Consider the following 12,461-nt stretch of genomic DNA (forward strand, 5'->3'; position numbering starts at 1 on the left):
TTTATCCAAGTAGTGATGTATATTTCCAGCATTTTGGTGATTTGCTTATCTATAATATTTAATTTAAAAAACAAGACCTATGGGCTTCTGTACTTACTGAAGAGGCTTTAAAAGTGCCCATATAGGCACCCCTATGGCTGCTCCCTTCTTCGGAAGAAAGTCTGACTCCCTGAAGTCTCTGTTCAGAGAGAAACCTCACCAGGCCTCCTCTTTGGGAGTTGACCGGAGTCAGAAGCCACCCTCAAATCTCCTATGTTTTGACAAGCTAAGAAAAAGCAAGGGGAAGCTCTGAGCCTGGAAAAGCTGGTGGGCCGCAGGTGGGACTTGAGCCATGGCTACGTCCTTGGACCCTGCCTTGAGGCAAGGGGCGTAGTGTGAGAGCCAGCGATGACCTTGAGTCAAAAACTCGTCTTATTTCACAGTGTAGCAAGCACACTGGGTGGAGACTGACCATACCAGAAATCTTTTCCTTTTTTCCTGATTTTACTTTTTTAGAGATAGGGCCTCACTCGGTTGCCCAGGCTGGAGAGCAGTGGCATGATCACAGCTTATTGCAGCCTCGACCTCCTGGCTCAAGTCGATCCTCCTGCCTTAGGATTACAGGCTTGAGCCACCGCACCTCGCCCATCTGGCTTTCACAACCACGCTGTCCCACATGGAGTGGCCCTCACCCTGCCCACTGTGACCGCTGGGCTGCCCCTGGATTCCGGCCTGCCTCCACCTCACCCTCCCCGCTCACTCTCTGGCACAGTCCCCTCCACTCCCACCCTCTTATGCTGCTGAGGCTGGTCTCCACATCTCTACCCGCATCCTGTCCCTGCACTTCCCAAGCCCCACGTGTCCGCTGTGCACTGACCGCCTCATCCCCAGGTATCGCGTCTCCTCTGGGCCTGGCCCGAGGGTGGTTCTCCCCGACTCTCCCTCCTGTCTTGGTTGAGAGCCCCATGGTGCCACTGAAGCTGGAACTGCCTGCGTCCCTGTCATCACTGTCAGCCGACGATGGCAATAGTCACCTGCATCTAGGCCCGTCTAGGGACCAGCCATTAATAAGGGGCACAGGTTTCCCTTTCTCTGGCCAAAACATCAGCAGCGCCTTTCCTTGCCATAGCCAATGCCACTGGCAGTGGATAGGCAGGACACGGAGCCGAGATTTGGGAGTGGGGGTGTGTGAGACGTCAGGGTTAGGGAGTGGGGCTGCGAGGGTTAGGGTTAGGATTTGGGAGTGCGGGGTGTGAGATGCGCAGTAAGACCTCCCTGAGAATAACATGAGACCAAGCCCCCACCCCACCAATGGCTGCTTCTCACCCCTCCCCTTTCATTTGTAGGAAGCCGGGGGTGGGAGGTACCTGAGCTGCTGAGACCACAGCCCCTCATTCTGCTGAAAGGCTTTCTTCATGGGGCAGCCCAGCTCTGGCTGCTGACTCAGGCTGGGGGGAAGGTTTCCCAGAAGTAAAAACTGCCCACTGCCTGGCCCCCGGGGGCTGTGTGTGGGGTGTGGGGTGTGGGGAGGGTAGCTGCGGTAGCATCTGAAGGTTTCGGATCCTGGACCCCAGCTGAGCCCCTGAGGTCACGCACGCCCTCTCGGCAGGCACAGCCCTCGCTGGCCCTGGTTTCCCCTCCTCCGTTCTCCCTTCTCGTCGCACCTGCCCGCTTTCAGCCTTTGTGGGGTCACAGGGCTTGTGCCCCATCTCCACCCGGGTCACGCTACAGCAGTTTCTGTGCTTTCAAACTATCCTTCACGTGTCCTAGAACATTACCACATCCTGCCCGCTCTGTCCCCTGCTCAGACATCTTGATGGTGTCTCGTTTTCTTGGGACCAAGCCCAGGCCTTTTCACACAGCACACTGTCCCCCAGGGTCCATTCTCCACCCCTTTCCTGTGCACCTGTAGCCTCCAGCAGGTGCCACAGCTTCTGGGACCTACTTTATATTACATAATCACAAACATGTATGTTACCCTCATAGGGGTGAGCCTGTTACTACGACAGCACTATTAGAACAAGAATCATGTGGAAATGGCTCAGGAGTCTGGCTCCCCCAATATGATACCGAAACTTTTAGCCCTGTTTACCTCTGCCCTTCGTTCTGAATCCACAGAAGCGGTTTAAGAAATGACAGTGATAGCAAAGCTGATTTGTGATGTGTGTAGGGGCAGTGAAATTCCACAGCCCAGATCATAGAGCCGCAGCAGCTGATGCCGACAAATAAAATAGCACCACTGAGGCTGAGGCTGAGGCTGAGGCTGAGGCTGAGGCTGAGCACCCATGATCAGCTCCAACATGAAGGATCAGGAAGAAAATCCCTGCAGGGAGGCAGAGCAAGTAAACGATGCTGTCGTGAACGTAACCCAACGTGATTTAGTTAATAGACTAGAGACTTCAACGGAGAAAGCTCAGTAAAACTATATGGCTCCAGGTTCAAATGACACTTGAGTGGCCACAGATACCACCAATGTGAACTAACTCCATCAGATATGCTGAGAACCCATGACATGATATACCGCTGATGGGTCCAGAGGGCAGGGCTGTGTTTGGGAGTGCCCATCTGAGTTCAAAAAAGAGCAGGCCGGTCCCGGTCTATATGGATAGAATCCACTGGGAAGGCAGAAAACAGCCAGCCAGAAACTGGAGGCTCTCCCAGAGGTTGGCTGTCCCTGGCACAGCCTGAACTGCCCCTCCAGGGTCTCTGCCTGCAGACGCCTCCCACCACTCCCAGCATCACTGGCTCCAGGTCTGCCTGCTAAAGCCATGAGCCCAGCGACTGCCTCAGGGCCATGTGCTGTGGGAGGGTCCCCTTAGGGCTCCCCCTTGGGTCTGGCATCTTCCTGCCCCCACAACAGCGGCCCCAGCACACACACAGAGAAGGCATGACCGTGTAGCACGGTGCAATCAATTTCAGGTCTAACCTCAGGCACGATGATTCCTTCTGAACTAATGGCACGCAGTTGCCTGGGAGAGCAGATGTTCAGGAGTAAGAAATCAATAAAAACCCTCAGCAGTGTGTCTTGGGCATGGGAGATCTTATGTTTACTCTAATGTTTATTTCATTCATTCCAAAAGCAGCCATTCAGCCTCTCAGGCACGCAGTTAGAAACCCAGTCACGGCTCTGAATTCTGTAATCTGGACAGACAATAGGGAACAATTTGGGACACTTAGTGACCAAGGGCAAGAATCCAATCTCTCTGCCTCTGTGATCTGGGTTGACTTTCTGGACTTGTGTCCATCGAGTAATCAATAGACACACTCTTCACCTCAGTCACATAGGCCGGAAGGTTTCACACTCTTCACCTCAGTCTCCTGGGCCGGAAGGTTTCACACCCTTCACCTCACTCACATGGGCTGGAAGGTTTCACACTCTTCACCTCAGTCACATGGGCTGGAAGGTTTCACACTCTTCACCTCAGACCCCGGGCCGGAAGGTTTCACACTCTTCACCTCACTCACATGGGCTGGAAGGTTTCACACTCTTCACCTCAGTCACACGGGCTGGAAGGTTTCACACCCTTCACCTCAGTCACATGGGCCGGAAGGTTTCACACTCTTCACCTCAGTCCCCCGGGCCGGAAGGTTTCACACTCTTCACCTCAGTCATATGGGCTGGAAGGTTTCACACTCTTCACCTCAGTCACACGGGCTGGAAGGTTTCACACTCTTCACCTCAGTCACAGGGGCCGGAAGGTTTCACACTCTTCACCTCAGTCACAGGGGCAGGAAGGTTTCACACCTTTCACCTCAGTCACAGGGGCCGGAAGGTTTCACACTCTTCACCTCAGTCACACGGGCCAGAAGGTTTCACACTCCTCACCTCAGTCACACGGGCCGGAGGGTTTCACACCCTTCACCTCAGTCACACGGGCCGGAGGGTTTCACACCCTTCACCTCAGTCACACGGGCCGGAGGGTTTCACACCCTTCACCTCAGTCACAGGGGCCGGAAGGTTTCACACTCTTCACCTCAGTCACATGGGCACGCACACTGGCTGGAAGGTTTTCTGGCCTCTGTTTCTAAGATAAAGATCCTTTAGATAAGGGCTATTGGTGATGCTCGGACTCCCTGTGCTGGCTGGCTTCATTTTGGAAAAGGGAGTGAAGTTTTTCTTTACTCCCCGACTCTACCCCAAAAGGCAGCTTATTGCACTGTAAGCTCTCACCTTGAGGTCGGGGATCCCGTAGCCCTTCTTGAGGGTGATTTGAAACACGTCAAGGCCGCTGATGTATGCTGCCAGGCGGGAGAGGCTCTGTTTGCCACTGCCACCCACCCCCACCAGCAGGGCATTCCCCCGGGGAGACTCCAAGATGCGATTAATCCTGCAGATATGAGCCACGGCATCCTCAAACAGCACCTACAGAAACCGGAGAGATCCTGCAACATCCTGTAGCACCTGGAATCACCTCTGTTCACCAGCACAGACTGCACACGCTGAGGTGTGCACCGCGCGCCACACAGCCCCACAGAATGCCACTCGGATGTTGATAATGCAACCGGAGAGGGTGACCCTGTCCAGGTCCTGTGCCCTTGCTATCAGCTCCAGCCTGCTCACCAAATTCATGACTGCATTAATTTCATTGTAGCTGTCCAGGACGTCCACGAGGAGCTTGTTCAGAGGAGCCACGTCGGTTACAGGAACATATTTAGGATCGCCAATCCCTTGAGCAAAGTGGCAGAAGATATTTGGCTTGGCAAATAAGAGTTCATCACCAAGATCCTAGAGAAAAAAAAGATGATACTTCTGGTTTTTGCCACCATGACCGCACAGATAGTTAACAGCAGCTCAGTACTTTGCTAAAGTGGCCTAGGAGGTCACGCCAGGGTACCAGGCCAAGTCTCCAGGGGCCCAAATCTGCTGCTGTGGGCCCAGCAAACCACTGGGGCAAAATTTCCTAGGGTGGGAGGGTCCCATCCCCACCATATTAGGAATGAATTCATAGTCCAAAGAAATGATTCTGCCAAGAATACATGGGACACATCAGCGAGGCACACTGAGCCAAGCAGGGCCTTTCTCCACCCCAAGTGGACAGAGGGAGGTGATCACACCCTGATCTACTGAGTGGTCGATTCTTCCTCACTTGGATCCACAGTCACATGCTGGAATTATCACGTGGAACCCTCGGATCCATGGCCACATGCTGGAATTATCGCGTGGAACCCTCGGATCCACAGCCACGTGCTGGAATTATCGCGTGAACCCTTGGATCCACAGTCACATGCTGGAATTATTGCTCGGAACCCTCGGATCCATGGCCACGTGCTGGAATTATCGCATGGAACCCTCGGATCCATGGCCATGTGCTGGGATTATCATGTGAACCCTTGGATCCATGGCCACATGCAGGAATTATCACGTGGAACCCTCAGATCCATGGCCACGTGCTGGAATAATTGCGTGGAACCTAACATGGATCTTCCCACCCCCAACAAAGGGCCCTTCCGAGAGGGCTGCAGTTCTCATTGGCTGCCAATGCTCCACCCTCTTGGAGCCGTTCTGGGCTCGGCAGAGGGACCGAGCAGCTTGACTTACATCAAAGAACTTCTTGGTGGAGGCCATGGTGACTCTATGCAATGTTTCCTGGTCTTTTTCGTCAACCATTTTGTCACCATACACTCGTTCAGCCTCATGTAGCCAAAGGCGGACAAGGTCCAGTGGGGTTTTCAGAACTTCTGCTGTGGAAAATAAGAGTCCCTGCCCCAAACACGGGATGGTCAGCACCATCAGCTGTTATGAAGGCGAGCCCAGTGCTAGACACAGATGACCTGAGCAGCAGCCCCTCCCCCGGGGTGAGGGGACCTATTCAGCTGTTGGCACAGCATTCACTTGGGGCCAGGGAAGCCACTCATCACGGAGGTCCCACAAATCCCAGATGTCAGAGTGTGTGTCTGTGTCCTGAGAGATGTGGCATTTTCCTCACAGGACAGGGTTGGGGCCTCATCCTCTAGTAGAGTGAATGGTGGAGGAGGGACAAAAGAGGCTAATTGCAAGGGGAACCAGGTGACTGATGCCACAGGGCAGGTCACAGGCTTGGGTACCGCAGCAAGCCTATCTGGTCCAGTCCTGGCTTGGCCATTTACTAAGCAAGCAACCCTGGGCAAGCTTGACAAGAGCTTATTGAGGGCCTTGAATTTCCCAGGCACAGCGATGATGCGACAGACCCTGACGCTGTGGAGTTGAAATGCCAGTGGGGGAGGTGGCCAGGTACACAAAGAAACAAGGTAACCGCACACTATGATGTGTGCTCTGAATAACACACCCAGGGCAGTGAGACAGAGTGTGAGGGATGAGGAGCGGCCTCTGTGAGGGCGTGGCGTTTGGGCTGATACTTTATTTTATTTTAATTTTTACTTTTTGATATGTAGTCTCACTCTGTTGCCCAGGATGGAGTGCAGTGGCATGATCTCGGCTCACTGCAACCTCCGCCTCCTGGGTTCAAGTAATTCTCCTGCCTCAGCCTCCTGAGTAGCTGGGACTACAGAGACACGCACCACCATGCCTGGCTAATTTTTGTATTTTTAGTAGAGGTGGGGTTTCACCATGTTGGCCAGGCTGGTCTCGAACTCCTGACCTCGTGATCTGCCTGCCTCAGCCTCCCAAAGTGCTGGGATTACAGGCGTGAGCCACTGCACCCGCCTGGGCTGATACTTTAAATGGGAGGAGGTAGGCGTAACTTAGCCTCCCTCAGCCACAAACTCAGCCACAAAATGGGGATATAAGCACCAAACTTATGTGTTGTTGGAGGAGGAGAAAATAGGAATGTAAGGTGCCAAACCCAATCCCTGACTCAGAGTAAGCAGTCAGTAAATGAAATATTACCATCACCACCACCATCACTATCAACATAACCATCACCACCACCACCACCATCATCATTACATCACCATCATCACCATCGTCACCACCATCACCATTACCACCGTAACACCACCATCATCACCATTACACCATCATATCACCACCACCATCACTATCATAACCATCACATCACCACAATCATCACCACCATCACCATCATCACCATCATCACCACCATCATCACCATCACCACCACCATCATTACCATCACCACCACCATCATTACCATCACCACCATCACCACCATCATCACCATCACCACCATCGTCACCATCACCATCACCATCATAACCATCACATTGCCACCATCACCACCACCATCATCACCATCACTATCATCATAACTATGACCACATCATCACCATCATCACCACCATCACCATTATCATCTCCACTACCACCACCACCATCACATCACCACCACATTACCATCACCATGATTATATCACCATCACCATTATCACCATCACCACCACCACCACTATTATCACCACCATCACTACCTCTATCACCATCATCACCACCATCATTATCACCATTCTTACCATCACCACCACCATCACCATCACCGCCACTGTCACCACCACCGTTATCACCATCACCATTATCACCACCATCACTACCACTATCACCATCATCATCACTACTACTATTGTCATCACCACCATCATTATCACCACCACCATCACCACTACCATCACCATTACCACCGTCACTACCATTGTCACCACCACCATCATCACCATCACCACCACCATTATCATCATCATCACCATTACCACCATCACCACCATTATCATTACCATCACTATCACCACCATCGTCAGTCCACACCTCCCTGAGAGCTGTGGTGAGGAAAGCAACTGTGGATTGGGCACTGGGCCGTAAGGCAGGCATGACACAAATCTACAAGAGCAGTACCTGGAAAATATTGGAGAGGTCCCTGAGGTTGAAGACATAATGAAACTTAATGGCCGTGGGAAGAAATGTTGCTGCAACTTTCTGATGCAAAGCTGTTAGAAGAAAAAGACACGTCGATTCTTATGTACTCTTAATGGCCCCAGGAAGTGCAAGCTTCAAGTTTCTAAAGCCAATGGACTACAAAATGGTGACAACTGGAGTAAGAAATCTGCACAGCTCTTCGAAGAGGAAGTTTGCTGTTCTCCTTAAATCATTTGTGTATCGAATTTCCTAGCCTCTACCTCCCCATGAAGCAATTGTATTTCACAATTTCTCCTGTTGAAACATAGCATCGTTTTAAAAATATTGATTCAGAAGTACAAATAAAATATTTATCAAGGGAAAATGTGAAGAACCATCAGCCCACAGAGCCGTAGGTTTTACCGACGGGAGAGGGGATGAGACCAGCCAGCTTACCCAGGGCCGCGGCCACCAGCTGGTTGCTTATCCTCTGGGTAGCCATGGAGACCGAGCGGAAGGCCAGGTGCTGTGTCAGGATCGTGTTGTAGATGGTGGTGAGGGCCTCCTGGCCAGGGAAGCTCACAGCAAACACGCAGAAATGGCGCTGCCCGGGAACAACCACAAACTCCCGTCAGCCAGCTCTTGGGGTCCTGCCTGGGGCCAGGGCCACCTTCGCGGGAGAGTGGCCCCTGTCCTCATGGTCGAAGGTCTTTTAGGCACTGTCAGAATGGGCAGTTACCCTCCTTGTGCGTTGCACGTGGTAAAACCGCATTAAGTATCACTACACGTGAAACAGTCACACTTACGTCATGCTCTCAAGAAGAATTTTGGCATAGGCAAGAGAGGGGCTCAGAGCACAGGCCTGGGTTTAAATCCAGGTCTGTGTGTGTGTAGATAACTTAGAGGCAAAGTCTGTCCGGGTAAGGGCTACAGATAAAATACAGGATGCCCTGCTCAATCTAAATTTCAGATAAACAACAAATATATGTGTGTGTGTGTGTATATATTTTTAAGAATAGTATGTCCCAGGCCAGGCACAGTGACTCACGTCTGTAATCCCAGCACTTTGGGAGGCCGAGGCGGGCGGATCACTTGAGGTCAGAAGTTCGAGATCAGCCTGGCCAATATGGTGAAACCTCCTCTCTACTAAAAATACAAAAATTAGCCAGGTGTGGTGGCGCACACCTGTAGTCTCAGCTACTCAGCAGGCTGAGGCAGGAGAATCGCTTAAACCTGGGAAGCGGAGGTTGCAGTGAGCCGAGATCAAGCCGTTGTACTCCAACCTGAGCGTCACAGTGAGACTCAGCCTCAAAACAAAAACAAACAAAACAACAAAAAAAGAACAGTATGCCCCAAATATTGTATGTAACATACTTAGACTAAAAAGGTATTTATCTGGAGTTCAGATTTGACTGCATTTTTATCTGCTAACTCTGCCAGTTGACCAGGTCACAGGGAAGGCTGGCTAGCTGTCCGTCCTCCCCATGCCCTGGAATTTTCTGATACATTCTGCAAGGTTAAGGAGTTCTCCAAAGAATGTCAGCCTGCAGCCCTAACATCCTAAACCAAAGTTTTTCCTCTCATTTGCCAGAAGCAAGCCTCAGACTCACGGCAGGTGACGGGAATGAGTGTGGTTTCTGCTTACCTGAAGCCTGGGGTCGATGGTGAAGGATCCAGAAGTGGGGTTCATGCAGGCCACGTACTGACAGTTATGGACGTCTTTTAACGTCAGCTTATGTCTGTCGTACCTGAGGGGGGAGACCAGCGTTCATGCTGCACCCCCGGCCTGGAGGAGCCATCCCCTGCCCCCACTTCACTTCCAAGAATGCCCTCCTTGTTTTATTTTTTTTGGTGGTGTTGTTGCTGTTTCTTTGAGACAGAGTCTTGCTCTGTCGCCCAGGCTGGAGTGCAGTGGCGTGATCTTGGCTCACTGGAAGCTCTGCCTCCCGGGTTCACACCATTCTGCTGCCTCAGCCTCCCGACTAGCTGGGACTACAGGCACCCGCCACCATGCCCAGCTAATTTTTGTATTTTTAGTAGAGATGGGGTTTCACCGTGTTAACCAGGATGGTCTTGATCTCCTGACCTTGTAATCTGCCTGCCTTGGCCTCCCAAATGCTGGGATTACTCCATGTGGTTTTAAAAACCCTCCACAGATACTGACAATATGTGAAACAGCTGCTGTGACTTCATGCTCTCAAGAGAAATTTTGAAACAAGAGGCAAAAGAGTGGCTCAGAGAGCAGGCTGGGGTTTATGTTCCAGTTCTTCCCCTGAGCGATGCTGGGGCTCTGGGAACTTGGTTAACATCTCTCTGCCTCAATATCCTCTCCTGTGCGATGGGTCATTAGGAGGATAAAATGAGCTAACATATGAAAAAACACTGGGAAGGGTACCTGACATACAGTAAGTATGCAAAAAAAAAAAATGTTCACCGTCCCTGTCATCAGGATAATTATTAACGGCTGCTATTATGAAATAAGCTGAATAGGTCAGGCACAGTGGCTCACGCCTGTAATCCCAGCACTTTGGGAGGCTGAGGTGGGCAGATCACTTGAGGTCAGGAGATCGAGACCAGCCCGGCCAGCATGGTGAAACCTTGTCTCTACTAAAAATACAAGAATTAGCCGGGTGTGGTGGCATGTGCCTGTAATCCCAGCTACTCGGGAGGCTGAGGCAGGAGAATGGCGTTAATCCAGGAGGCGGTGGTTGCAGTGAGCCGAGATCATGCCAGTGCACTCCAACCTGGGCAACGGAGCGAGACTTTGTTTAAAAAATAAATAAAATAGGCTGAATAATTTCCTTGATGTCACACTACACTACTTTTTTTTTTTTTTTTTTCTGAGACAGGGTCTTGCTCTGTCACCCCAGCTGGAGTGCATTGGTGGTCACGGCTCATGGCAGCCTCGATCTCCTGAGCTCAAGTCATCCTCCCAACCTCAGCCTCACACTACCATGCCCGGCTAAGTTTTTGTAGAGACAGGGTCTCACTATGTGACCTGGTGATCCTCCTGCCGCCGCCTCCTAAAATGTTGAGATTACAGGCGCGAGCCACTGCGCTCAGCACCTTTGTTTTTTCCCCCGCCATTATGCACGCTGTATGCTGAAAGTTGTTGTCTCTTGTTAGTTTCTAGTAATTCCTTGTATATTTCAGATATTAATCCATTGTCAATTTTACACATTGCAAATGTTTTCTTCCATTCTTTTATTTCTCCATTATATTTGTCCATGGTGTCTCTCATTGAGTGAAATTCCTTAATTTTGATTTAAATCACAGCCATCAATTTTTTGCCTTTCTGTGTGTGCTTGTGAAACTTTTGTCTGAGAAGTCCTCCCCTGCGCACAGTTCTCGGGTCACGGATGTTGTCCCTGTTTGCTTCTATCCACCTCACAGTTCACCCTTTGCCTGTGGGCCTGTCCTTCCCATGGGCCCCATCTTGTCTGCCTGACTTTTCTTCCACAAGTGAGCCTTTTCCTGACACATCCACTAAACGGTCCATCCTTCCCTGTTGTCGTGGGGCCATGTTAATCCAATATTCTAGAGGGATCTTTTATCTTTTGAAAACTCGAATCTGATTCTGCCACCCCTCCTGAAGATCCTTCAGGGTAAACTCCACGGCAGATGTGGACCTAGGGCTGAAGCTTAAGAATGTGGCGGTCCCTCCTTAAGGAAAAGAAAACAAAAATCTTAAGGACATTTTACAAGAACACGTGACCCTGTGAAGCTCTTGGAAGGGGACTTGAGACTTGGGGGAGCCGAGGCTGAGCCCCCACGGTCCTCACAGTAGACCTGCCTGCAGAGAGGAACGAGTGGGCTCTCATGCATGCACCTGCCCTCCTCTCCTGTCTGGGTACCCTCAAATCTCCCACCCCACACCACAGGCAATTCTTCTGAAATGATGTCAGACTCTCTCCAGGCTCCCTGCTCAGAGTGGCAGCTATATCACCTCCCGCAGGGAGCCGCCTCTCATGCCCGCGTCCCCACATCACAGCCTGCAGCACAGCATAGGCTTCCTACAGTTGTGAGCTCTGGGAGTGTCGTTTAGTGAGGAAAAGGCAGGTGATGGAGTCAGACATATCTGAACTCAAAATCCAGCTCCGGCTGAGTGCGGTGGCTCACGCCTATAGTCCCAGCACTTTGGGTGGCTGAGGTGGGCGGATCACCTGAGGTCAGGGGTTCAAGACCTGCCTGGCCAATACGGTAAAGCCCCATTTCTACAAAAATACAAAAATTAGCTGAGCGTAGTGGCAGGCACCCATAATTTCAGCTACTCGGGAGGCTGAGGCAGGAGAATCATTTGAACCCAGGAGGCAGAGGTTGCAGTGAGCCAAGATCATGCCATTGCACTCCAGCCCGGGCAACAAGAGCGAAACTCTGTCTTAGAAAAAAATATATATATAAAAAAAATCCAGCTCTGCCACTCATTAGGGCCCTGACCTTAAGTAGGCAACCTAATCCCCCATGCCTCCCTTTCTTGGCATGAGACCAGGCTTCACGAACAAACGGACTGGTTTCTAGGCTCCTTTGGCCTGAGAAGGCTCCGGTTTGGCCTGGGATACTTGCTTATTTTAAGAGACAACTGTGGCTGGGCACGGTGGCTCACACCTGTAATCCCAGCACTTTGGGAGGTCGAGGCGGGTGGATCACCTGAGGTCAGGAGTTCGAGACCAGCCTGGCCAACATGGCGAAACCCCTT

General features: G+C 51.4%; 1 protein-coding gene across 1 annotated transcript in view; it reads right to left on the reverse strand.

Annotated features, from left to right (window-relative positions):
- The window catches only part of DNAH17 (dynein axonemal heavy chain 17), a 150,931-nt gene that overhangs the window by 49,736 nt on the left and 88,734 nt on the right, over positions 1-12,461 (reverse strand). Inside the window, exons 49-54 of the mRNA XM_077973073.1 lie at positions 9,411-9,513; positions 8,222-8,369; positions 7,766-7,857; positions 5,519-5,680; positions 4,541-4,705; positions 4,151-4,342 (exon numbers count right to left, since the gene is read on the reverse strand). Of these exons, the coding sequence (XP_077829199.1) occupies positions 4,151-4,342; positions 4,541-4,705; positions 5,519-5,680; positions 7,766-7,857; positions 8,222-8,369; positions 9,411-9,513 (862 nt within the window). The remainder of the gene's footprint in view (positions 1-4,150; positions 4,343-4,540; positions 4,706-5,518; positions 5,681-7,765; positions 7,858-8,221; positions 8,370-9,410; positions 9,514-12,461) is intronic.

Source organism: Macaca mulatta, chromosome 16, assembly GCF_049350105.2.
Source record: "Macaca mulatta isolate MMU2019108-1 chromosome 16, T2T-MMU8v2.0, whole genome shotgun sequence".
Lineage (NCBI taxonomy): Eukaryota > Metazoa > Chordata > Mammalia > Primates > Cercopithecidae > Macaca > Macaca mulatta.